At 50.8% G+C, this 25,231-nt stretch overlaps 1 protein-coding gene, 1 long non-coding RNA gene and 1 other non-coding gene across 4 annotated transcripts; all 3 read right to left on the reverse strand.

Moving 5' to 3' along the window:
- Positions 1-1,980: 1,980 nt before the first annotated feature.
- Myo1g (myosin IG) lies at positions 1,981-15,788 on the reverse strand. 2 transcript variants are annotated; one of them, XM_047562625.1, is made up of 22 exons: positions 15,602-15,788; positions 13,419-13,627; positions 13,174-13,267; positions 12,199-12,364; positions 11,942-11,995; positions 11,342-11,452; positions 10,901-11,017; positions 10,140-10,364; positions 9,902-10,047; positions 9,387-9,501; positions 9,067-9,237; positions 8,775-8,845; positions 7,674-7,748; positions 7,348-7,480; positions 6,580-6,746; positions 5,976-6,183; positions 5,121-5,344; positions 4,458-4,602; positions 3,723-3,827; positions 3,398-3,511; positions 2,361-2,515; positions 1,981-2,270 (listed from the first exon to the last, which is right to left on the reverse strand). In XM_047562625.1, exons 1-22 carry the CDS (start codon positions 15,694-15,696, stop codon positions 2,114-2,116), a joined length of 3,057 nt encoding a protein of 1,018 aa, XP_047418581.1. In that variant the 5' UTR covers positions 15,697-15,788; the 3' UTR covers positions 1,981-2,113. The 2 variants fall into 2 exon arrangements, with proteins under 2 accessions (XP_047418581.1, XP_047418582.1); XM_047562626.1 differs by lacking the exon at positions 11,942-11,995.
- Positions 15,789-19,839: 4,051 nt separating this feature from the next.
- On the reverse strand, positions 19,840-23,294 carry LOC124990897 (uncharacterized). Its single transcript, XR_007109838.1, has 4 exons — positions 22,889-23,294; positions 22,721-22,799; positions 20,891-20,961; positions 19,840-20,040 (listed from the first exon to the last, which is right to left on the reverse strand). It is a non-coding gene; the product is annotated as an uncharacterized LOC124990897 (long non-coding RNA).
- Positions 22,128-22,261, reverse strand: LOC124992015 (small nucleolar RNA SNORA9). The gene has a single exon (XR_007110025.1). It is a non-coding gene; the product is annotated as a small nucleolar RNA SNORA9 (small nucleolar RNA).
- Positions 23,295-25,231: the final 1,937 nt, after the last annotated feature.

Here is a 25,231-nt window from a genome sequence, read left to right on the forward strand (position 1 = left end):
AGAGGTATGGAGTGGGGGATATTTGCAAAGCCCTAGAACCATGACACAACACAAGTGTTTTGTCAAAGAAATGGATGGTGTATGTGAACTGCCTATGCAGGGTCAGAGTTCTCTAGAAGGGCTTTTGTGACCTTTCCCTCCCTGGCATGTTACCTACCTCTTAGACTGGGTTTCAGGACCCTGGGTACCACCTGGCAGTTGTGACCTTTCTCCCTCAAGGCTCTGGGCTAGGCATGGAGTGGTTCTGGAAGACTGAACCCCAAATGTTCCATTCCCCATTCTGGGGCTTCCCTGAAGTTTTTACTTGTTCACTAGGGCCCACCTGTAGCCTGTTAGTAGAGTTTCCTAAAGATCTAGGAAAATTTTGACAAGGGTGGGTGGTGTTCTCCAGCCCCTCCCAGAGTATAAAGGAGGGGAATTTGGACAGAAGCTAGCTAATGCTATACAGTTTTCTGATATACAAAGGCCAGGGAACACACCTATACCTAGAACTGTTTAGGATTCTGTGACTGAACAGGGCCCTTCTCATCTGATTACTCTGTGAGGGAAGTGTCCAGCCCAGTCAGAAGCTGCCAGAAATTCTGGGGTTTGGCTCTGTGGAGGCTTCCCAGGGTATGCAGGAAGTAACCCTGACTGTTGCGACTGGTAGATGCCTGACCATATGAACAGGGGAAGCCTCAGTGGGTTGAGGGCCCTGGACGCTCCTAAACTCTCATGCTTCAGTCAAAGGCCATGGTGACAGATGCTGACCTCCACAACAAAATGACACAAACAAGCAAGGATACCTCCTAAATTTATATCCCAAGAAAAAGAAAGTAAGCTGCTGTGAGGACAAAGGAAACACCTATGGAAGAAGAGAGAAGGTTGGGGCTGGGGTTGTGGCTCAGTGGTAGAGTGCTGCCTAGCATGTGTGAGGCGCTGGGCTTGATTCTCAGCACTGCATACAAATAAATAAATAAAGGTTCATCAACAACTAATAAAAATATTTTAAAAAGAAGACAGCAGGGGGCTGAGGCTGCTGATAGGCTGAGGAGCTGGGAGCTGAGGATACGAAGAACTGAAAAGCTAAGGGGTTAATGGGGGCGTTGGGTATGATGGGCTTAAGAGCTGAAGTACTGAGGGAGCACTGATGGGTTGAGTAACTGAAGGGCTGGGGACAGAGGAGCTGAGGGGCTGAGGAGGGAAGGGACTAAGGGGAATGAGGGATGAAGAGTTATATATAGGTTGAGGGACTGAGGGGGCTGTGGGCCTGGTAAGAGGGTAAGTGCTATAAAGTACTTAACTCACCAGAGGCATGGAGGTGGGTGTCCACCCTGACCTCCCTTGTGTGACTGTCCCATAACAATGAACATAGATAACCCTGCTCCCCAACGTTGGCAGTCCTGGCTGCTAGACCCCATTTCTTGTTGACCTCTCATTGCAAAGGAAGGTCCCACAGCCTCAGACATCTACATGCAGTGCCCAACTTGGACAGATAGTAGCTGAGACCACATCGGTCCTAGGCCAAGGCTCCCATCAGCACATCCCCTAACAGCCCTCAGGGTGGCTACTCTGTGCTCCCCACAGCCCTTCTCTAAGTTGACATTGGGGCCCAAGCCTTCCCTAGAGCAGTAGGAACATGACCAGGAGCCCTGTGGGTAGAGAGGGGAGGGACAGAGGGCTACTGTTGGTATGGGCAGCCTGGAACTCATGAGCAGCAACTTGGAGCAACTAGGCAGTGTCCCTAGGTAGAACTCTTTCTATCAGATCATGGGCTCCACATTCAGCCTATTCTTCAACTGGGACCCTGAGGACTAAGTCTTGCCACCCCATCCCATACTGGACTTCCAGGCTTCCTCCAGTCTGAGTGATCCCACAGTAGGTGAGTAGCAGATGCAGGGTGGACATTAGCTAAGGGAGCAGGCACAACTTGCCTGGGTAGCCCAGTACTCCACCCAGATGGGGTAAGAGGGATCACTGTCTATCATCCCAGATACTAACCAGACTGGGCACAGATATAGCATCTTTATTATATTGTGCTCCCAACAGGGGTGGGTGAGTCCTGGTCTTCAATGTGGCCAGGGCCAGGTGTGAGAAACTGCAAGGAGGTTAGGACAGGCCAGCTTAGGCTGGCTCAGCAACTTGGCCAGAGGAGAGTGAAGGTACCACGCCTGTAGCAGAAATCTGGTTCTCGTTGCTCTGGCCTGGGCTCCACAGAAACAAGGCGTTGGACCCCACGCTGGCTCAGTGAGATGCGGTCAGAGACACGGACATCTAGGTTTCTTCCCTCCCTAGTGCAGAAGGAGCAGGGGTCAGGGCAGGCAGAAGGCCAGGGCAGTGAGGTGCTACATATCCACATCCCCAATTGGCCCCAGACTCACCCCTGGCAGTGCGCAGCCAGCACACCCACCAGCTCCCCGATGCGATTATCCAGCGGAGGCTGGGAGCGGTGCAGACAGACAACGAGGTCATCCTGGCCCCGGGCATGCAGCACCACCAGCTGGTCCCGTCCACTGGTCACAGTCAGCCCCGTCACCTGAGCAAGGAACTCAGGGTCAGGGATACAGCAGCCCTCCCTAGGAAGCCTCTCCTGAGGCCTAACAAGGAGCCCTGCCCTTGGCAGAGTGCTCACCCAGCACCAAGCCACCCCTCCACCGCCACTTCCTTCCCTCTCTGGTTCCTGCTGGCAAAGAGGAGAGTTCAGCAGGGCATCATGCAACAGGAGTTTCTGTCATGATAGAATGTTCTAGATCTTTGCTGTCTAGTAGCATCTGAGGCTTCAGAGCACTTGAATGTATTACTGTGATTGAAAAGCTGAGTTTTTAGTTTTACCTCATTTTGATTACGTTTAAATAAACACACTGGCACATGGCTACCACAACAGACAACATGATGATAACAGGACAGTCACAGGACTCCCCCAAAGCATGGAAGACCCAGAGGTAACCTAACATTGATCCCTGCCCCAGGCTGCTCCTTGTCCTGTGAGAAAGATAATTCATGGGAACAAAGAGGTGCCATACAAGGGAGCAAGCAGGCCACAGAGCCAGGCAGAAGGTGGAGACAGGGTCCTGAAAGAGGCGACTGAGCACTGTAGCGGGCACTCAAGTGTGTTCTGGCATGCCCAGGAAGGAACCACCCAGAGAGGTATGCGGGGGAGACCGACCATTTGGCTTGACCAGAGTATAAAAGCATGAGTCAGGGGGACAAAGTGGCTGTGCCAGCAGAACTGGTAGAGTCAGACCCTCCACCACATGGGCCACAGGAAGCCACAGCAGGGTTCTCAGTGGGGGTTGCCATCGCCTGAGTGTCAAGATGCTCCTGGCCATCACAGAAGGAAGGAGACTGAGGTAAGGCTCCCAGCCCAGGAGCCCTCCAAAGCCCCGCAGATGCTCCACATGCAGCCCATGGCACTCACCGCATCCAGGGGCACAGCCCGCATCACCCGGTACTGACGGCCAGGTTCCAATTTGTAGAGGTGCCGGTCTGTGAGCAGAAGGGCTCGGTCCCGGAACTTGCGGAAGCGGTTCACCTGCAGGAGGAGTGGCTGGACCTAGACTGGTGCCACCTGCCCCACTCCTGGGCCCCAGGAGTGTCCCTCCTTCCTCCCTTTCCTGGCTCTTCTCCTCACTGACTGAGCTGTCCTGACAGTTTCCAGAATTTCAGAAGCAGCTGTGCCTGGGCCGGGTCTCTCCTGGGCACCCCCAACCCACGTCCCTCAAATCCCCAGACAAGGTACTAACCTTACGGACATGGCTAGAAAAGAGCACAGTCCCAAAGCCATCCTTCTCTCGAAGGGTCTTCAATTGCTGAGCAAACAGGCCTGAGGCTGTGGGGTTGTCAGTTCCCTAAGGACAGATGGTGGGGAGCGGATGCTTGGGATGTGTTTTGGGATCACATTCACTAATAGCAAATCACCACAGCCGTCCTTCACCTCAGGAAATGCTCAGATATTCTAGGCCAGGTCTGTGCCCCACCCATCCAGACTGACAGCTGCTGCTCAAGCCCAGGCCTGGATTCTCTGGAGAGATGCCCACAGGCAGGCAAGACCTTAGGCATAGGAACTGTCTACCTGGATGAGCCTCTTGCCCCAAGACTTTCATCCCTTGAAGAGCAGGTCTAGGGACAGCAAACTCATAGAAATCAGGAGAGGACTGAGGAAGCCATGCAGGAGAAGCAGATACGTGCAGGCCTGCCTGACTGGGCTGTGTGCCTGGCAACACGGGATGGGAGGTATACTCAGCTATACCTGAGAACATGGGATCCCCAGGCTTTCGGGGCTGCCTGTAGAACCCAGGCAGGGGACCAGATAAAATTCCTTAGACCTCAGGGATGAAATCTTAAGGAGAAAGGCAGTGGCCAAGGGCACAGTTAACAGGTCAAGTAGCACTGGCTGGAGAGGATGCCTGGGGAGACAGGCATAGTGTTAGCAGTGAGCTTCCCTGCCACACACAGCCCCAGGCCTGTCTGGCACTCACAGAGGACAGGTAGTCTCGAGCCCAGGCTCGCTGGCAGCCCCAGTCCTGACGTAGCCCCTGCAGGGCTCCCATTGCGGCCACCTTGGCCTTGATCTGAGCCATGTCTGAAGGCGGAATGTTCTTCACCAGCTGCCGAGCCCGCCACCTAGGAGAGGGAAGCAGTCACAGGACACCAGTCTGTGCATTTGTGCCCTCCCCAATCCTTCTCCAGGAGATAGCTAGTCATCAGACTGGTGCTGACTGCCCTTTGAGTCCCAGTTTCTGTTAGCTTCTCTGGTCTTGGCTTCTCACACCCAACACTTGTCCCTGGAAGGTGACCCAAGATCTCTGACCACACAGCATACTCCTATTCTAAGCGCCCTTACTCTGTGCCCCTCCTGGAGAACTCCTACTCAGCCTTCAGACCCAATTCAGGTGCAGAGTCCCTCAAACTCCAGCCCTGACTAACTCTCCTCTACCACTGAAGGCCATGGCCCTGGACCTGGAATGTGCTGGGATAGTTAGGACTCTGCCACCAAGTGGGATGTGACAGTCAGCTAATGTGGCCCAGCTCTATCTTTCTACTTTGGCTGGTGCGTCTCCAGCCAGGTGCTAGGACAACAGGTTCAGTGTTTAGAGGATGCTGGCTGCATAGGAAATACTGTGGTGGACTGAAGGCAGTACCTGCAGAAGAGCACGTGGCAGGTGTCCTGGAAGGGCTGCAGCACAGCAGGGGGCAGCGGCCACTCAATATCACGGCCATAGAGTGGGGGCTGCCGTGCAGCCTGAAACCTCCGCTGTAGCTCAGTCAGGTGAGCACGCACCTTATGCCTCCGGAACCAGCGCATGATAGTATAGATGGCTCGCAGCCGCCGGCAGCGCCATCTGGCCAGGGTGCCCCGCCATGCCTAAGAGGATCAGGTGGAATGGATATGGTGTCAGGTGCAGGTAGGCCTGACCTCCTAACCCTATCTGTGCCCCTGAGTCTTTTCTGAGCACCCTCTGCTTGTCTTCAGGGAAACCAACCCAAATTTCTGGCTCTCAAGAACCATGTCCAGCCAGAGGTTGGTTCCTGGGTGGGCATGAAGCCAGCTAGGCTGGAAGAATACTGTCCAAGGCTCTACAGACTCTCAGAAAAGAGTAACTTGCCTGTTACTCTCAGGCTTTTTAAGCTGGGACCTGGCACTGTAGGGATCCTCAGATCCTCTGGGAGAAAGCTCATGTGAGAAGAAAGTGGGGAGCAAATGGAGGTGCTTGCTCACCTTTGAGGTCACCTGACAACTTCTGGGAGACCCTGAGACAGAGGGCCACCACTAGATTGTGACTGTACAGTCCTAGACTGGACACACCTACAGGGAAAGCAGCCCAGGGACCCACAGATTAAAACAGACTTAAGTAAGAAGTCATTGACCACAGTGTAATGACCCTGACTTCAATAGGCCAGGAATACCACCAGGAGCTGATTGGATGATGTATCCCTTGTGGGATTCAGGTGGACACCCATTCCCACTGTGGTGGGCAGCTTCCTGCCCCCCGCACCTTCTGTAGCAGCAGCACAATGATGGGGATGAGGCGGGCTCGGCTCTGTTCCAGTGTGACCAGTGTCTGGGGTGAGCGGATGAACAGCTTGCTGTGTCCAAAGGCCACATCCCCTTGCAGCCCGTGCTGTTCCAGAAGGGCACTCACGGCTGCTCTGTCAGAGCCCAGCAGGTGGTTGGGCCATGTGTACTCACAGGTCATCTTGTACCTGTCACCACAAGACAGAGCAATGAGGACCTGGCTCCAGGAAGAGGTCATGGAACCTGCCCTGCCCACACTTGAGGAGATGACAGGGATGCTGGGAGTCCCAGAGCCAAAATTTTCCTGGCATAATACTAGAGCATCTGTGATACCTGTGCGTATATGTGTCCTATACCTGTGCCACTACCACATGCCTTCCTGTACCTATCACATGTGCCCTTGCACACATGTCCATGTACATGCCTTCCCACATGTCTTCCACAAACATTTTGGTGCCTTGAAGCCAGCAGTTTGCTGGTTCTCACTTGTGCCAACATGTACAAAATGTTGTTTAGAGCCCTTCTACCCCTTGGATTCTACACAGGATTTACAGCCTAGAGTGACAGAAGTTGGGTGTCTATACCTGAGCAGGAATCGAGGGTATGGCTGGCGGGAAGCAAATCCAGCCCTGCGGACTCTCACGTTCTCCAGCAGCCCCAGGTATGCGACCTGGTGGCGGCAGTGGTCCTCATCCAGCCTTCCAGCCACCTTGTCCTCATTGGGTTTGATGCAGCGCACATAAAAGGGCTCCTATAGGGACAGAGTGGGAGTCAGGGATCTGATCTATATGCCCTACCCTGAGAAAGGGATTATTTGAGCTCCCAAGGGCCCAGGTTAAGAGGAGAGTCAGGCAGAGGGAAATCATAGCCCAAGCATAGAGGCCCAGAGCATGGGACAGGACTCATGAGGAGGTTTGGCCAGAACCAGGTTCTAGCCCAAGGGAGCAGGATCAGGCCTCCTCCACTGGCTATTGTGCTGTTAAACCCACTAGCTGTGCGCTCCCCCTTAAATTGCCCCTTTGACTTTGGACACAAAACACCACACAAGAAAGCTAGTGTCAGTTTCCTATCCCTGTAGCCCCAGCTTTCCTGTCCCTGTAGCCAGAAGAATCCCAGCTTTCAGTGAGGGCTGGGCTGGGCCAACCCTATCAGGATCACCCTGCCCAAGAGGCAGTGAGGCAAAAGAAGGGTGCATGAATCCCACTGTATGCTTTGATTGATCAAGCCTGGTCCCTGAGCCCCCACATCTAACTTCTGCAATGGATGGGTTCCCTACTGGGGTAGACTTAGCTCAAGCAGGCACCCAGGATACAGAGAGAAGGATCTGGAAGGTCAGGGTGGGGCAGAAGTACCTTGGAGGCCAGGTTTTCCACTAGAGCCACCATGGAGTTCTTAAAGAGTGTGCCAGCAGTCAGGGGGCGCTTGGTCACCTCTGTGATGTCCTGTTGTCCATCTGGCCACATAGCCCGCAAAGTAGGATCTGAGCTGCAGACACAGACTGCATGCCCAACTGCCTTCTGGGAGCAGCCCCACCTGCCCCAGTGTGGCCCCTAATTGCTGAGTGCCTTCAGTCTTGAGTCTCAAGCTGTCCTCTTGTCAAGTGGATAAGACCCCAGAGTCCCTGAAGGCCACCAGCCCTGGGTCTCTGGCACCAACACACCTAGCAAGACATGCTTACCTGTTATACAGCAGTCGCTTGAAGTCCTGGAAGAGGGAGTCTCTGTTCTTGTCAATGAAGCCCTCCACAGAGTATCTGCCCAAATCCAGGGTCAGTGAGGTGGTGATCAGGGAGGGACTAGACTGCCAAGCCTCTCACTGATACAGACTGAAGGTCCCCACCTGCCTCTGTTTTTGTAAGTCAGTTTCTCTCCCTCCTTACTGCCCTCTTTCTTCTCCTTCCCCCTCATATCTGCATTCTCTTTCATCACCTAAGACTCCCTCCCTCTCCTGGAAGATGAATCAAGCACCTAACTTTGAAGCCAAATGTCCCTATACTGATCCCAGCTCCACATGAACATGCTGTGTGACCTTGGACAAGTCACCCAACCCCTGTTCTTCAGTGTACATCAAATGCTTGCCCAGGGCCCACTGAGTCTCTATAAGTATTAGTGACTGCAATTATGACCAGGAACTCCTGAATCTTGGACTAGTCTTGGACATGAGAGCCTTAGAATCACGTTCTTCTTAGACCCCCCAGAAAGCTGAGTCAAACTGTAGTTCCACCTGTAGCTAGCCCCTGTGCAGGTTCAGGGTATGGATTATTATAAACAGATCTAACATCTGCCTGCTTTGTCTTCATTATCTACTATTTATTCTCCTTGGGAAGATCACGTAAGACACTTGCACCTCTCTTTGGGTCACCTCGAATCCTCTTTAGGATTGAGTGAGAGACAAGTAAATTAATAATTATCACACAGTCCCTGAAGGACACCCTGAGCCTTGAGAGCCTGTGTGAGAACTGAAGTGAGGCCTCACCTGGGAACTTGTTAGAAATTCAGGATCTTGGCCCCCTTGCCCCACCTCCCAACCTGCTGCTTCCCCACCAATAGGAGCTGGTGTGGGTTTTTTTAAAAAAGCTGCCTAAATGAATGAAGCCTGAATTGAGAACCACTGTCCTCAAAACCTCGGGTCCTGCCTTACACCTGTGCTTCTGGGTGAAGGGCATGTTTTCAATGTCTTCTAAGGGCAGGGTCCTGGCCATTCCCCAGGGCACTTCTGTCCTGTGACACATGCAATAGTGCCCCATGTAGGGGTACAGATGGAAGCAGAGAACACTTACGTGACATCTCCTGCATAATGCTTGATCCGGAAGTCTCGGCCAAACTCCATGGTCTTATCAGTGGGGCAAAGCTGTGGGACAGGCTGAGGTCAAAACACAGAAGGTGGGGCAAGTCTTTGGCCTGCATAAGTGGACAGTCCAGCAGCTATCCAGTCTTCTGGGCAAAGAAGACTATCACATTCACTTTAATGGCACCAAGCTGGGTCCCTCCAAGGCCCCACAAGGCACAGGCACTGCAATGCCTTTGGGTATATCCCATCAGCCCTCTGTGTCCAAGGGACAGCTGAAGCACCTGGCGGCTGGAGTAGTGTGGGTGGTGGCGGTGGTGTGTGTCCAGGGTCTGCAGGAAGATGTGGTCAGTGATGGGGCCCGCAGTGTTGCAGGCCTCATCCAGCATGGCCAGGATGCCTCGGTGGGGCCGCTCCACCAGCTCCACAATGGTGGCATTGTTGAAGTAGTCAACCTGGGTGAAGGCAGCAAGCAGGGAGGCTCCTGAAGTGATCCAGAAGCCTACCTGTCCACCTCCTCTCATTTGTCACCTGCTCAGTGCCCACAAGGCTGCAGGAGGTTCCCAACACCATCCTCCTCCATGCCCCAGTGAAAGGTACTCACAGTCTGCCAGGTGATGCCCTCACGCTCATACTCTTCCTGCTCCTGCTTCAGGATGAGCCGGATGAAGAGCTGCTGCAGCTTCTCATTGCAGTAGTTGATGCAGAACTGCTCAAAGCTGGGGGTGAGTAGGGCCTTCAGAGGGGCTCTCACTTCTCATGTGTACAGTGGGATGACTGCCCCTCCCCCCACATCTCCCCTGATAGCACCAGGACCCCACAAGGCTTTATTGTAGTTTATATGTCCCTGTTTACCCTCCTCTGTAACCCTATCCACCAAGTGCACATATTAGAGTAGACTTGGAAGTCACAGCCAGGAGAAGTGAGCTCCAAAATATTGCCTTTCACCAGGGCTCCACTGACCAGGGGCTCAGCCAGGGCAGGTTGGGAGGGCAGGAGACTTGGGGCTCAGGACCAGCAGGAAAATCCAGAACTTCCTCTTCTAGTCCCAGCCAAGCTCTCCAAGTTCACAGCACGTGGGGAGTCAGAGCTGGGGATGTAGTTGATTGGGTTGCTCACCTATTGACAGGAAACACCTCAAAGCCATAGATGTCCAGAACACCAATGACTGTGTCCTTGCCATCACGCCGAGGGTCACGGCCCCGGGCTTCCATGATACCATTGATCCTGTCCACCACCCACTCAAACAGCCGCTGGTAGACCGCCTGGGGGCAGAACATACCTCTTCTTGTTGCTGCTAGCCTGGCATCCCCTACAAACGCCTCCCAGTTTCCCCCTTCCAATCACCTGGGAGTACCTTGGCACAGGCGTCCCGGGCGTAGCTGGCCTCAGCCACAGTATGGCCCTTCTCTATGAGCTCCCGACCTCCAGAGGCCACGGTGCGAGCGAGTAGGGAGCGGAGCACAAGGTCCCTGGGCGTGGCAGTCAGCTCAGCCACACGGCCCACCAATGCCTCCTCAGCCACTGCTAGGCCCCCTTTCTGTGGCCCATCTTCCTCTGTCTCCACAAACTCGATGTTTCCCTGGTGATGGGGGTACCATGAACAGTCCAGGCTCCTCATCCCTAAGGAGCCTAGACACCTTCGAATGGGAAGAAGAAAGGGAGGATATGGGGAACCTTGCCCTATTTGGACAGCATGGTTATCTGGTCATTGCAAGCCCCGGACACAGCAGAGATGGGTATGAGGTGTACACCAGAGCCTTTGCTAAGGACTCCCTGCAACTTATTCCCCATGCTTCTCAGAACTCTGAGGCTGAATGAGAAGCACTGAGGAAAAAATAGCTCATCAACCAAGAGGCAATCTGCTCAATGTGTGTGAGATGGGAGGGAAATGCTTGGTTGTCACAGCCTGCAGCCTGGGCTCCTGAGAGCAAGCTCTATCGGACACCCACTGAGCTCAGCACCAGCAACTCAACCTCAGCAAGGGAAGCAGTCAGTTTAGCGTCACTGGGATAGTTCAAGTGAGTCCAATCCTGTCCCCTGAGTGGTTCCCAAAAGGACATCTCTGTGGGGAGATGACCCTCCCAGACACTCCTATACCCTTTGATCCAGGCTCACCAGGTGCAATATGGCAGCCAGGATGCGGTGCACTGAAGCCACCTCCTCAGGGCTGAAGCCAATGACCCTCATGGCCTCAGTCACTGCCTGGTGGCTCCTCTCATCACTGTCCAAGCCCTAAGGGAGAAAAAACTCACTACCCAAGTGAACACAGCCCAGTCCCCCTGAACTCCCTGAACCCCAATATCTCTGTTCCAGGCACCTGCTTATCCCACATCCCATCCCTTCCATGGACCCCAATTCCTCCATTTCAGGTACCTGCTTACCCTGTTCCCTGTCCCCTCCCCTAGCTGCTTTCCTCTCACCCCTCCCCACCACACACACTTACTTACCCAAGCTGTTCACACTACTCTAGTCTGATCCAATTGCTGCCCATTCCCTGCCCGCACTTCAAGGACCCTGGACCTAGGTCTGATTGAGACCCATGCCCCTTGTACTCACATTGTGCCCACCCGTGGTGAGCCCTGCTCCCTGGCGTGTGAAATTATACACAGCAGGGTTTCTCTCCAGGTGCAGTCTTTGCAGCTCCTGGTCCTCACAGCCCCTAAGCAACTGGAGGATGCAGAGGTAACTTAATGAGGCCATTGAGCTCCAAGGACCTTCCTGTGCCCCCATCTAACCCTCACAGAGGCAGAATAATACATGAACACATTCTTCCCTCCAGTCTTGAACCAACAAATACAGGGGAAGTTCAGAGATGGTATGGACACGCCCATGTGCCAAAGAGCGCCACCTCAGTGTAGACTTCTCTGAAGATACTGCCTGTGTCCCAGGGAGCTCACGTATTCTTGGGGTCTCAGATGTTAAGGATACCCTGCTACCATACCCAGTGAACTCCTACCCTCTTGTATATGGGTGAGAAATAGTTGGGATGGCTATGGTGGGTAATAAGGACAATGGTTAGGAACAGGTGGAATGGAGTAGGGTGGGGAAGTTGGGGTAGTGAGGGAGGATGGAAGTGGGTCCAGCCTGCTTCCCTCCTCTCCTCCTTCCACTCTTTACTTTCTCCCCACAATCCACTCCCCATCTACAGAGGCTCACCTGGTAGAAGGCATGGAAGTTCCTTTCGCCCACATGCTGCTTGAGGACCCTGGACTGAGGAGAGAGGGGAAGCTGGACCCCAGCCTGGCAATGGGACTGCCCCGGGACAATGAGGTCCAGAGAAGGGCCACAGAGAGAGTACAGCTTTCCTAACCTTCAACATCACGATCAGTGTGCTCCCAGTTCCTGGGGCCCCCAGGCCTGGGAAGGATCTCAAACAGGGCCCCCATGTGGGTTTCCTCGGCCCACCTGCCCACCTTCTCCAGCAGGTAACTGTGGATGTGTCCTCCAACAGGATCTCCCTTGAAGTCGAAGTTAATGTCCATGTACTTGCCAAAGCGACTGGAGTTGTGGTTGCGGTTTGTGCGGGCATTGCCGAAGGCTTCTAGCACACAGGTGGATTTGAGCAGCACGTCCTTGACCCTGTGGAAAGACGGACCAGGGTTCAAGGCAAAGACCCATATCTAGAAAACAGTGTCCCTGCCTGATTTATCTTCACAGAAATTATAGCACCCCAGATGGGTCAGGAAGCTGACTGGAGAGAGAAAAGGCCCTGCCTTGCCTTGTGCAGCCCCCGAACTGTGTGTTGATCACTTTACCTCAGGCTTGGGAAGGCACTTTGTGGACTTGGTGGTGCTGCACAGTCTGTGCAGCTCTGAGCCCAGGACAGGTGCTCAGCAAATGCTTTTCTTCATTTCTTGTGGCTGTACTTCCCCCTGACCTCAACTGTAGCCTGGGGAGGTGGAGCTGGTCTGATCTACTCTGACTCACATACAGGAAGGTACTTCTGCAAGGCCCCAAGGGAGAGTAGTGAGCAGGGCAGTCCTGGTTTCCTGGATCAGGGCCTCAGGACCACCTGTATAGCCTACATGCCTGCCTGGTATGTTCCACCATTCTGACCATGCTACCAACTTCTCCAGGTTTCTGTGAACCCCCTTGGGGGCACCCCCTGCCCTATTCTGAGCCTTTCCCAGTATCTCCTGTACCCCTCCATATCTACTTGTCAATGCCACCTCCTCCCTAGCCACTGGCCTATGTGCCTTGGCTGGGTCTCACTCCTCCTTCATCTGAGAGATCCTTGTTGTAGCTCAGTCACATCTTATTTCTGGGAATGGGAAGTGATCCAAGAACCTTCCTTACCGGACTTGAATTAAGATGGGCTCTAGCTCCTATCTCTTGCCTCCTGTTGCCAGGCTCTTTTCCCAGCAGATTCACAGTCCATGGTCACTTACCTCTCCACCTCAGCTCTCTGGCTGGGATTGGTAACAGCAGCGATGTATTGCATGATGTGCTTGCTGGCTTCTGTCTTCCCTGCCCCACTCTCCCCTACCAGGAAGATGGGAGATAGGAAATAATTCAGTGAGGTTGTGCCCCTGAGCTCAGCTCCCTTACCCTGCCTGCACCCCCATGATGCAGGAGATGTCTAAGCATTTTCCTCTGCTGTTTACAAATAAGGCAAGGCTTGCAGGGTAGGTACCTGAGATGACGATGCAGGTGTCCCTGGACCTGCGCTTCATTGCCCTGTAGGCAGCATTGGCTACAGCATAGAGGTGGGGTGGCCGCTCATAGAGCTCTCGGCCCTGGTACCTGGCGATGGCCTCAGGCCCGTATAGGGGCAGCTCCTGGTAGGGGTTCACGGACACCAGTACCTCTCCGATGTAGGTGTAGATGCGGCCCCTCTCAAACCTGGGCACAATTGGCAAGGCCTCAGCATTCACCACTTTGCACAGCCCATAAGGGGAAGGTCCCATTCAGCCCCACCAGGAAGAACTGAGCATTGAGAAGGCAGAGGAGTGTGGTGTCCATTTGAGTCTCCCTGGCACCATCCTGGGTGAGTTGAACCTCTCAGAGCTGTCCCCACCATGTAGAAAATGAAGTGCATCCCTCCCTCCCTTCCTTCCTTCCTTCCTTCCTTCCTTCCTTCCTTCCTTCCTTCCTTCCTTCCTTCCTTCCTTCCTCCCTCTCTCCCCACTCCTTTCTTTCTCTCTTTATTCTTTCTCTCTCTTTCTTTCTTCTTTCTTTCCTTCCAGGGATTGAACCCTCCCAGCCCTTTTTATGTTTTATTTTGAAACAGGGTCTCGCTAAGTTGCTTAGAGCCTTGCTAAATTGCTGCAGCTGACTTTGAACTCACAATCCTCCTGCATCAGCCTCCCGAGCCACTGGGATTACAGGGATGTGCCACTGTGCCCCATGAACACTGCTTTCTATGGAGTCCTGAAGTCCCAGGGTCCCAGGAATCAGGACCACCCATTCTACAAAGGGAATCCACTTGTGCAATACCCCAACAGGGTCATGACTGGCTCTTGGATGAATCTTGCAGGGTGGGTAGGTAATGGGGTTGCAAGGGGCTTGGTTGGAGGGGAGGGAGGAGCCTCAGTTGTTTCCTGTGTTAAGGCCTGGGCGGGAACCAGAGACGGAAGGAGACCCGCCCTGCCCCACCCAGATCATAGGGAGGGGTTGCAGCAATGTGCCAGCACGATGCCTTTGTGCCCCAGCTTGTGGCCAATGGCCAACGCCCCTCTCCCAGCACATCCTCAATCTTCTCCAGCCTTTCCTTTACAAACCAAGTCACAGGTGGGAACTTTTCAGTACCTCTCTGCCTTTCTGCCCCTGGGAGGAGAACTGATCTGCCTGACCCTTGGCCATAGAACCCCTTAGTGTGTGGGACTCGCCCTTCCCCAGGCAGCCCTGTCCGGGTTCCTCTTCCTGTGCCGCCTCTGACAAGGGCGCCCTCTGCTCAGCTCAGCTCTCGCCCTCCTACAAGCTGTGTGATCTACGGCAAGTCACTATCCTCTCCAGGCTCAATGTTCTCATCATGAAAGTGGAGAGGATACTCCCTCTCTCATGAACTCATTTTGATGAGAACAAGACAGAATACTGAGCAGAGTGTTGAGCTCATTTCCTGCCTTGTCCTCTCCTTCAGTCAGGACCACAACCTCTTGACTCCTATGCTTAATGGGGCTCCTGGTCCCCTACCTTTACCCGGGGAGCTTCCTGGCACACTGCAGGCCTCTCTGGGAGGCAGGCATGAAGCCCAGCTGTATGCAAGGTCACTTGGCATGCCATACCCCCAGTTCCCCAGTTCCTTCCTGCTGTCACTCTGTCTTCCCTAGTGACAATATGGGCTCCAGTGTCACTTCTACCAACTGTGTCCTAAAACACCCCAGAAGCCCCAGAGCATCATCTCAACTCAGATTGTCTGGACCCAAGGGTGGGGTCTGCCTCCTTCATCTGTGTCCAGTGCTCAGTCCGGCCTCCATGTGAGATGAAATGAAGGAGTATCAGCGAGAGGAGGGTTTGGAAGGGGGCACAGCCCTAGTCCTGATGCCTTTGCCTGTCTGTCCCAGGAGGGTCATGCTATGGCCCAGTCACAGGAAGGAAGAAGTGACAGGTGCCTGGGCTATATGGGAAGCAGGGTGGGAATAGCTCTAGCCCTTAAGGACAGTCACTTTCTGGGCAGCCACTATCTCCTTGGGGCATGCTTTCAGGCACTCTTTTCAGTCTGTGGGGGCTGTGTGTGTGTGTGTGTGTGTGTGTGTGTGTGTGTTGCTGACCCTTTCACTGATGGGGACCAATATTCCTTTGCTATTTCCCTCAGGTCTGTGAGAAGAGGTTGGGGTGGGGAAGGAGGGAAGACCAGGACCTCTGCCCCACATTTACCTGAGCTGCAGGTTCTTCATGAAGTCCTCCATGGTCACTTGGTCCAACAGCACAAAGTCAGGCTTGCCATACTCAGGACCCTCCTCATCTTCCATCCTGCCTGCTAGAAACACCCAGGCCAGGGTATTTCAACCTTTCTGTGTAAGAGGCAGACAGGAGGGGAAGCCTGGGGAGGCCCAGCCCCCCACCAGACTCCTACAGCATTGTGGTAAAGTAGGAAGTAGGTTCTGGCCCTGGGACGGTGGCCCTGCCCATTTGCCGCTCCCTCCCCAGGGGTGCTTGAGCTGCTTCCTGCTATCAGAGTAGGAGAGCTTGTGCCTAATGGGTCCTCCCTACTCTGGAGGGGTCCTTGCGGCCCTTCTCAAAAGCTCCCAGTTGCCCCCAAACAGTAGAGACTCGGTGGCTTGGTTTCTGATCCTGGCTGCGTGTTAGGTTCACTGTGGGACTTTTTTTTTTTTTTTTTCTGTACCAGGGATTGAAATCAGGGGCATTCAACCACTGAGTTGCATCCCCAGCTCTATTTGTATTTTATTTAGGGACAGGATCTCACTGAGTTGCTCAGTGCCTTGCTTTTGCTGAGACTGGCTTTGAACTCACAATCCTCCTGCCTCAACCTCTCGAGCCGCTGGGATTCGAGGTGTGGGCCACCCCACACAGATTTGCTGTGAGGCTTTAAAGAAAGATTTCTTGACATAGTCATGGGCGCCCAGCTGCATGAATCTGTCAACACAGAAGTGAACACTAGATGAGCCTGGCATGGTGGTGCATGCCTGTAATCCTAGTAACTCTAGAGACTGAGCCAGGAGGATCACAGGTTTGAGGATAGCCTTAGCAATTTACCAAGAAACTGTCTCAGAATAAAAAATTAAAAAGGACTGAGGATGTAGCTCAGTACTCAGTAGTTCAATCCATAGGCCCTCATCTCCCCACCAAAAAAGAACTCAATATTAGGTGAATTTTACTGCATGTACATTGTATCTTAACATAAAAGGGTAAAAGGATGCTGATACCTGAGCTCCTGGGATGGAGGACAAGGCAATAGCATTGTTTAAAGTGTGTGCTGACCACAACAGGGTGTAAACTACAAAGGCTTCTTGTCTACCCTGTAGAGGTTCTAGTGGTGGGGTCTCAAGTTGCTGAAATTCCTCACCTTAGCAACCAGGGAGGGACAGAGGCCCTTATGGGTAAAAGTATGGAGGCCAGCCTGCAGTGAGACTCCTGTATCCATGTCTTCTCTTTTGTCCTCCATCCAGCCTTTGTGGACAGTACATGAGGTCATATAAGCTTGGAGCTCTTAAACCTCATCTCAGCACTCACAGATCTCAGGCTGTGGTTATCAAGCTGTGTAGATGCAACAGCACATTTAGACAGTGGCCTAGTTGGTCATGACTTAGGTTTACCTCCAACAGCATTCCTGACTGTGGGGTCTGCTTGTAGGTACATGGGGAAGTTCTCTTTCAAGCTTCCCCTAAAGCAGGGAGGCTAGATGGCAGACTCCAGTATTCTAAAACTTGAGTCATTTGTATACCGTCTTTGAGATTTGTTGTATTCAAACACTTAACAATTGTTTTTCGATCTTCTCACTTTTAGACTTTAAAATTGTTTGATAATGCAAGTTTTTTTTAAATCTCTCAAATGCCTTAACATGAAACCATACTCAATAAAATTTTACGTGTTTATCCAAGTACCTGGTAAAACTGGGTACCATTAGTGATAAGAAGTCACTGGACCCCCAAAATCCCCAGCTCCAGCCAGGCATGGTAATCAGCATGACTATAATCCCAGTTACACAAGAGGCAGGAGAATCACTGGGTGTAGTGGCAAATGCCTGTAATCCCAGGGGCTTGGGAGACTGAGGCAGGAGGAATGTGAGGTCAAAGCCAGGCTCAGCAACTTAGCAAGGTCCTATGTAACTCAGGGAGACCCTGTCTCCAAATAAAATATTAAAAAGGGCTGGGGATATGGATCAATGTTTAAGTGCCCCTGAGTTCAATTCCCAGTACCAAAAAAAAAAAAAAAAGGCAAGGAGGATCTATTAAGATATTGTCTCAAAACAAAAATTTCAGAAAAAGGGCTGTAGATTTATCTCAGTGGTGGAGTGCCCCTAGGTTCCAACCCCAGAGTGGGGGATCCCCACATCCAGAAATGGGGTTCTGACATCACCTTGGCAGGTGTTTTTGAAGATTTCACAAACCTAAGCTCTAGTCTGGGGAATTCTTAAACTCAGTCCCTTTTCAGTTTCACTTCTCCTACCCCCAAGGAATCAAGCATGCCCTGGGTTTGTATTAATGATTTTAAGAATAACTGATGTGACTGAATTTCAGTAAAATCCTAGGGGCTTTGCAATCTGAACTTCACAAAATTTTTACCTGTCACGAAATAGTATACTTCGAGGTTTTTCTTCCCCTATTTAAAAAATGCCAAACCCTGCTTTGCTCGGAGATTTGTCTAAGGGTGGAGCTTTAAACACTTTGCTTGAAATGACCCAGGGCATAACCACAATCATGAGTAGGACTCCTCCACCCTGAAGGTTTACAAAAGCATATGCCTCATTTGATTCCCATGACCCATGAGGAGCTACTTTTATTCTAATTTCATATCTAGTGAAGCCAAGATCCAGAGATGACATCATGTGAAGGAAGTTCCCTCTGGGCCTTTCCAGCACTGAATTCAATGACTCCTATTCAAATTTCAGGAAATGGCCAGTCTCTGGTCCTCAGCGGGCAGGGTAAGTGGTAGCCATGTGCACCTTCCCCAGGGCATGCTTCTTTTAAGGTTAGAGTAGCAGGGCACAACAAAAATAGGGGTACAAGGGAATGAATAAAGGCAGAGTCCTCCTAAGGCAGGCTGCCACCTACTCAAGCCTCCTGGGCCTGAGGAAACCCTGATTGCTCTAGCCCTAGCAGCAGTTTTATTATCTGATCTAGATCAGTTTCTATAGACATCTTCCTCTGCAAGAACCCCCATTGCGCCCTTGCTCTCAAACCCTCACTTAAGATTCCTCTGCTGGGGTTGGGGAGATAGCTCAGTGGGTAGAGTGCTTGCCTTGTAAGCACAAAGCTCTGGGTTTGATCCCCAGCACCCCCCCAAAAAAATGATTCCTCTGCTGATCTTTGCAGCAATCCCTAGTGCCAGAAAAGTACCCTTTCTCAGTTCACAATTTAGGATTTGTATCCAAAATTGATTTTTACCTCATCTGAGAATATAGGTATGATTGTTAGTTGGAGGGGAATGGTTCCCAGATGGCATGAAACCGTGTATGTACCCACATGGGCCACAAAGTTCACCCAAACCCAGAACCTCTTGAAAGTGAGGGTGGCTTGTGAGACACTAATATATTGTCTCCACTCCCTGAAAGGTTACCAGGAGTTGCTTGTCTCCTGCATGTGAGGCTTCCTGCCCCCACAAACAGTTCAGGAGCTCTAAAATCAGTTCCTTACTGAGGGAAGACTCATACCTCCTGATGCAGGTTTTGCTTTGGTGTCATCTTTCCACATATGGGACTGGGACCTGGGGAGCTGGCACCTTGGGCACTATGGTCACTGGCTAAATTTGTCAGGTCTTGGCCTTGTCTACCAACATTCTCTGATAGCAACGTTACCAAGATCAAGCTTGATAAACTATCCCTGTGGGCGCAACCCACTGGTGGACTGTGATCAGTAACTTCCCAACTAAAATAGGAGACATCTGTGGCATATCCCTCAATGGATTTCACACACCTTTTTTCTTTTGCAATGCTGGGCATTGAACCCAGGGGTGCTCTACCACTGAGCTATATCCCAGTCCTGTCTTGATTTTTTCCTTTTAAATATTGAGTCTTGCCAGGTGCCCAGGCTGGTCTTGAACTTGTACTCCTCCTGCCTTAGCCTCTCAAGTCACTGGGATTATTAGGACTGCACCACCATGCCCAGGTGTACGTTGATCCTGACAGTTGCTCTGTGAATACACCTAGCATGCCCCATCGGGTGAAAGAGGTGGCACACGAAGCAATCAACAAGTTCCAGTGGCCATTTACAAGGTACAAGCATAGAAAAAGGTGAGACACTGGGGGGGTCCTTTGACATGAACTAACAACTCCTTGGAGAAGCAAGCCTTCCTTACCTTTGCATTTGGCACATGTAAAAACAAATGGAGGCTGGACTAAATCACAAGTTTAAAACAATGTTTATTAAATATTTCATTTTTCATTTGGGAGATACCAGAAAGGCCTGAGGTACAGCCACACTTATTCTGGAGGGAAAAAAAAAAGAGAAAAAAAAGAAAAGAAAAAAAAAAGCCCAAACTTGGGGTCAGAGAAAGTTCCCTCAGACACACAACCCAGACCAAGAACAAGATACTGCTGATTCCTTTTAGAAGCGAGGATTCATATCTGCTCAATTAAGGTACAAATTCTGCTCCATTTCTCACGAGGTGTCATTACTTCTCAGTATCCATGCAATCTGTAAAAATGAGATTAGAAATACCATGGAAGTGTGTTATTAAGTGACATAACTGGGGACTGTTATAAATGACTTCAGCACAATCAATCTTTCAACCAATCAACCCCTAATGCCACAAGTGTCAGTAACAAAGCTGAACCCAAGTTCCTGACTCCTGACCCCACTTCCACAGTGAACCATTTCCGTGGCCCACATGTGCAGCAGCCCACTGCCCTTTCCAGGCACACAACTGACTTAATGTAGGTTGAATTCAAACTATAAAAGGTGGGGCTGGAGATATAGCTCAGTTGGTAGAGTGCCTGCCTTACAAGCACTAAGGCCCTGGGTTTAATCCCCAGCCCTGCAAGGAAAAAAAAAAAAAAAAGAATGAAGCAAACTATAAAAGGTAATCAAGCTGGGCGTGGTAGCCTGTAATCCTGGAGGTTCAGGAGGCTGAGGCAGGAGGATCAAGAGTTCAAAGCCAGCCTCAGCCAAAGCAAGGCGCTAAGCAACTCAGTGAGACCTTGTCTCTAAATAAAATACAAAACAGGGCTGGGGATGTGGCTCAGTGGTGAAGTGTCCTGGAGTTTAACCCCTGTTACCCGGCCCACCCCCACCAAAAAAGGTAGTCAAATACCATCCCCAAGAACAAAGGCTCCACAAGTCAGACATCTAGACAACTGTTCCAAACAGTCCTGTGAACTAAGAGACAATTAACCTTTCTGGGACTCAATCATCTGACTTGTAACAAGAGACGGTATGGGTAAGTTGATGGTTTTTGAACTTATTCTTGGCCAAGTGACTCATGGAAAATGACATATAAAACAGAAATGAAGTGACTTGCAAGGTCAGACCAATCTTGTATACTTACACTACACAGGTGCCACAGACTAGCCTAGTAGCCACAGAAAGGATTCTAGCTCGAGCACTCTGGGATCACTCCTGCTGAAACACCAAAGAACGTAGATAGGCTTCTGCCACATGCTGGGGAAGGGACATAGGCAGAGCCACGGGAAGTGGTGGTTGTCAGGAACTGGAAGGTCTAAGATGCTCCTCCTTGCATCTAACAAGGTAGCCTGCCAGTTTTATGATGCTGGTAGAAAACATAAAACTCCTTGATGAGACAAAGGACAGTTGATTCACAGCAAAAGCAACAGACAACACCAGCATTTCCCACCACCTCCCAAGCCCCACTCCCTACATAACACAAAAGGGCTGTAGCTCAGTGGCAGAGCGCTTGCCTAACACGTGTGAGGCTCTGGGTTTGATTCTCAGCACCACCACATAAAAGTAAATAAAGTTAAAAAAAAAAAAAAAAAAGGCATATGTACATGCAGGGTTACCACCTCACACGTTTCTGCTGTGCTCAGGAGGAAGACATTACCCCTATATTTCAAGGTTGTCTGCTATATTCTTGCCTATTCCTTAGGGTACCCAGTACCCTTCACACCATTTCCCTCCAACCCAAATTTCCCAGCACCTCTCCTAGATTCCATCCATCATGTCTGGCATCCTGGAAAAGGCTGTACGCCTGATACCAAATCTCAACCTGGCAGTTTCTAGCTGTGAAAAACTCGGAACACATAGTTCTGATCTGAGGCTCCTCGTCTGCACTGGATCTAAAACTATCTCATGGTGATGCTTCAAAGATTTAAACTAGGTGAAGAGTTAAGAGACTTGACACAAAACAGGTTGCCAACCAACACCAATACCCTCCTTTTGTATGAGGCTTTCCTTTAGGATTGACACATGCTCATTTAACCCTCCAATAGCTCCCTTGTACTTTGTACCTCTGCAGAACTGAGCCCTTAGTTTTCTTGGCTTTGCCTTTTAACTATAAATACCTTTACCACCAGTCTCTCAAGGCAGGATTCTTCTCTGTCATTCTTTGCTATTCTGGTTTAATACCTACATTTATTACCCTGAACTTGCATTTTCAAATTTAAATATTTAATGATTTCCTTCGTCTTTTTCCAGCCCTCTCCAAAACTCCCACAAAGACAAAAATGATCTCTAATCTATACAGTCCATGTCAAGTGGCTGCCACATTAAACTATGAAGATCTAGATAATGCCCAGCACAGAATACTTATCTGCAAAGGAGCAGTCAATTGTCTGAAATTTCTATAACCTTGCTCTGGATAGGGCAGGGCAAGGCCTCAAACCATTTCAAAACTGTTCTGGCAAGCACTGTAGGAATGCAACAGGGTCACTGCAGACCCAAGCACGCTGGAGGCTTGCTACTCACATTCACCCAAATCCTCCCCTCCCCAGATGTCACTCAGTACACGCTCTTGAGCACCAAAATCCCTTCAAAGGGGGAGGAGAGAATAGACTATGGAGTCTATTAGATACACTGAGCTTGGCTCCAAAAGTCTATGGCTATAGGTAACTTTTATGCTCTTTTTATGCTCTATAGGTAACTTTTATGCTGAGGGATTAATGCGCCTTAGAAAAGGTAATGTTAATTTAATAGACCAGACAGAAGGGAGTTCTTATTCTCTATGACAATTCTAGGGTGATGCTTCTTAAAAAACTCATGATCACGGAAATTAACCCGTATTATCACACAATTCTGCAAGTGCTCTACCACTGAGCTACAACCCTAGCCCTCAAGAACACTTAAGGTTTTCTGCTCACGAAATAATTACGCAGAGAAATGTGGGCCTTGGCAGGGCTGGGTTATTCACAACGTGACTTACCAGGACATCTTCCTTAAGAGCTGTTGTGACTGTAAGCCCTCCCACTTTGTGGGATCGTTCATCTGATCACGTCTCCCGCCTAGATAAGGACAAATGCAGTTTCAGTTTGAGTCTTTAGGTGACCATACAGCTGAAATCCCGAAACGCATGAACCCCCCTCTACAGCACCTTTTGTAGCAGGTCTCTACGAGGTCATAGATCCCAACCCAGAGGTGGGCTTGGAGATCATAGGCTCCATCCCTAATGGGATCCCTAGAGGTCACAGGTTCCATTCCGCTTAGCGGTGCCCTTCAGGTCGCGCAGAAGAAACCCTGTTTCTCTTCTGAGCGAAGACTCTCAGAAGCAAGGCCCAAGTCGCCCCGCAGCGCACTAGTCTTCTCCAGTGTCCTCACGAGGGAGCAGCACGCGTGGGGAGGGCCCGGCCGGCCCCATGACTCCCTCCTAACCCGCCTGGAGTCTTCGATGGTAGCGGATGCTGAAAGGACCCACGAGGGGAACACAAGGACTGAGAACCCGAGTCACCAGCCACAAATACTACCGTGCACGCCACCGCGCGCCTTGACGTCCTTACGTAGCCCCAGACGCCGTGCGCGGGCGCCACGTGATTCCCGGGTAGGTGCGTCAGTAGATGTGGGCGTGGCTTCGGGCTCTTGGCGAAGCGCGAGGCAGGACCAGTGGTTGGAAGAGTAAGAACTGTGCTAAGACTTCTGCCTGTCCACGTGGTGGCGTCTCCGCTGCGCTTCGTGCATCATTAGTGACTGGAGGCTGGAACTGCGTGGTCTGTGCAGGGTCCTGCAGCCAAAGGGATGGTCAGGACAGACCTGTGGTAGACTTGAGTCCCAGTAGTGGATCTTCCCCGGGGGGGCTACACAATTGGGTGGCCGGAGAAGACGGTGACTTGGACGCGGGGCCTTGGGAATAGACAGGAGCCTGCCTGTGGACCAATTCGTGGGAAAATTGCGCAAATGAAAAGGCAAATAAGAATTAGACTTAGTGATTTAATTTCCCCATTGTTCCATATGAGAAAATGAGGGAAGGAAAATTCCCATCTCATCTCCCCTGTTTTTCAGGACCGATTCTCTCTCCTTTTCAAATTTATACAAGTCTTTTTAATGGCTGAATGACCTTATGGCTATTCTCAAGTCAGGAATATTTCCTGGGAGCCATCCCTTCAAGGTGTTCCTGGAGCTCTTTGGGAAATCCATGCCTGTCAGGCAGTGGGGCCGGTATTTCCCAACAGACTAGGCACAGCCACTCCTCTCAATATGCCAATCAAAGAGACCAGCGATGGTGAAGGGCAAGAAAGGAGTTAATCAGCATGGTCACATTGTGAACAACAGATATAGGGGTACAGCCAAAAGCTGACAGAAACTTTGAGGTTTTATAGAAAAGAGGAACAAAGGCAAGATTTGGGGTTCTGTGTGAGTGGGGTGGAGGCACAACTAGCAGAAAAGGTCACTGTGGTCCGGCCGTTGTTCTGGTTGATCATGATCTGAGGATTGGTTCAAGTAGGCTTCAGAGAAGTCCTTATTCCTTGAGGAATCTCAGTTCCCATGAGATGATTGCATCTGCTTGTGGGGTGGGGAGGTGATCTCACCATAGGGTGACCTGTCTGTTAGGCTGTGCCCTTCCTGGAATCCAAGGTGACTGTAGGTTTAGGACAATGACTGAAGACTTCTAGGTGGTACTCCAAGAACAGGACATTGTTAAAACTGAATGTCAGCCCAGCAATGGCATACATCTATAATTCTAGTGACTAGGGAAGCTGAGAGGGGAGGATTTCAAGTTTGAGGCCAGCCTCTGCAACTTAGCAAGACCCTGTCTCAAAATAAAGAATAGAAAGGGCTGGGGATGTAGCTCTGTGGTAGAGAGTTCCTGGCTTCAATCTCCAGTAACAGGAAGAAGTAAATAAATAAATAATAAAATAAAAAAGGTTGGGGATGTGGCCCAGTGATAGATTGCCCCTGGGTACAATCCACAATACTGTAAAATAAAAACAAAACAAAACAAAAACGAAAACAAATCCTAAGTGTCCCTGCAAATCTTGAGAAGACCTTTGATACTCTTACCTTGGTATTCTTAATCTTGAAGAGGGCCAAGATATGTAAACTTTTTTTTTTTTTTTTTTTTTTTTGCAATGCTGGGGATGGATCCTAGGTCTATATATCAGGCAGATACTCTACCAATGAGCCACATCCCCAGCCCATGTTATGTAAATTAGTGAAGTTTCAAATTAATTTATAACAACTAATTTCTGGGCCTTTAAATTGTGAAGGACCAAACCCTCCACTGGATCACGGAGACCCTCAGAAGTGTAGCCATCCGGTCGGTATGGGCCCCCAAGGGAAGCAATCTTGAAGCCCTAAATTTATAACATCTCTTTGGCTATAACTGTTTGTTTCCAGAGTCAATTTGCTAATTTTCTTTTCAGGTATCCTTCTGTAGGATACCAGAACATGCCATCCCAAAATATGCCTCATTGATGTAAGAATTATTTTAAGAAACAGCATA

The sequence above is a fragment of the Sciurus carolinensis genome, chromosome 8, assembly GCF_902686445.1.
Source record: "Sciurus carolinensis chromosome 8, mSciCar1.2, whole genome shotgun sequence".
In the NCBI taxonomy this organism is placed as follows: Eukaryota; Metazoa; Chordata; class Mammalia; order Rodentia; family Sciuridae; genus Sciurus; species Sciurus carolinensis.

Excerpts from the sequence above, each read along its gene's own strand:
- Myo1g (XM_047562625.1), bottom strand. The coding sequence starts at position 15,696 with ATGGAAGATGAGGAGGGTCCTGAGTATGGCAAGCCTGACTTTGTGCTG. Across the intron at positions 10,048-10,139 it reads CCCGGGACGCCTGTGCCAAG|GCGGTCTACCAGCGGCTGTT; the intron begins GTACTCCCAGGT and ends TTCTGCCCCCAG. Across the intron at positions 8,846-9,066 it reads CACACTACTCCAGCCGCCAG|CTTTGCCCCACTGATAAGAC; the intron begins GTGCTTCAGCTG and ends CCTGTCCCACAG.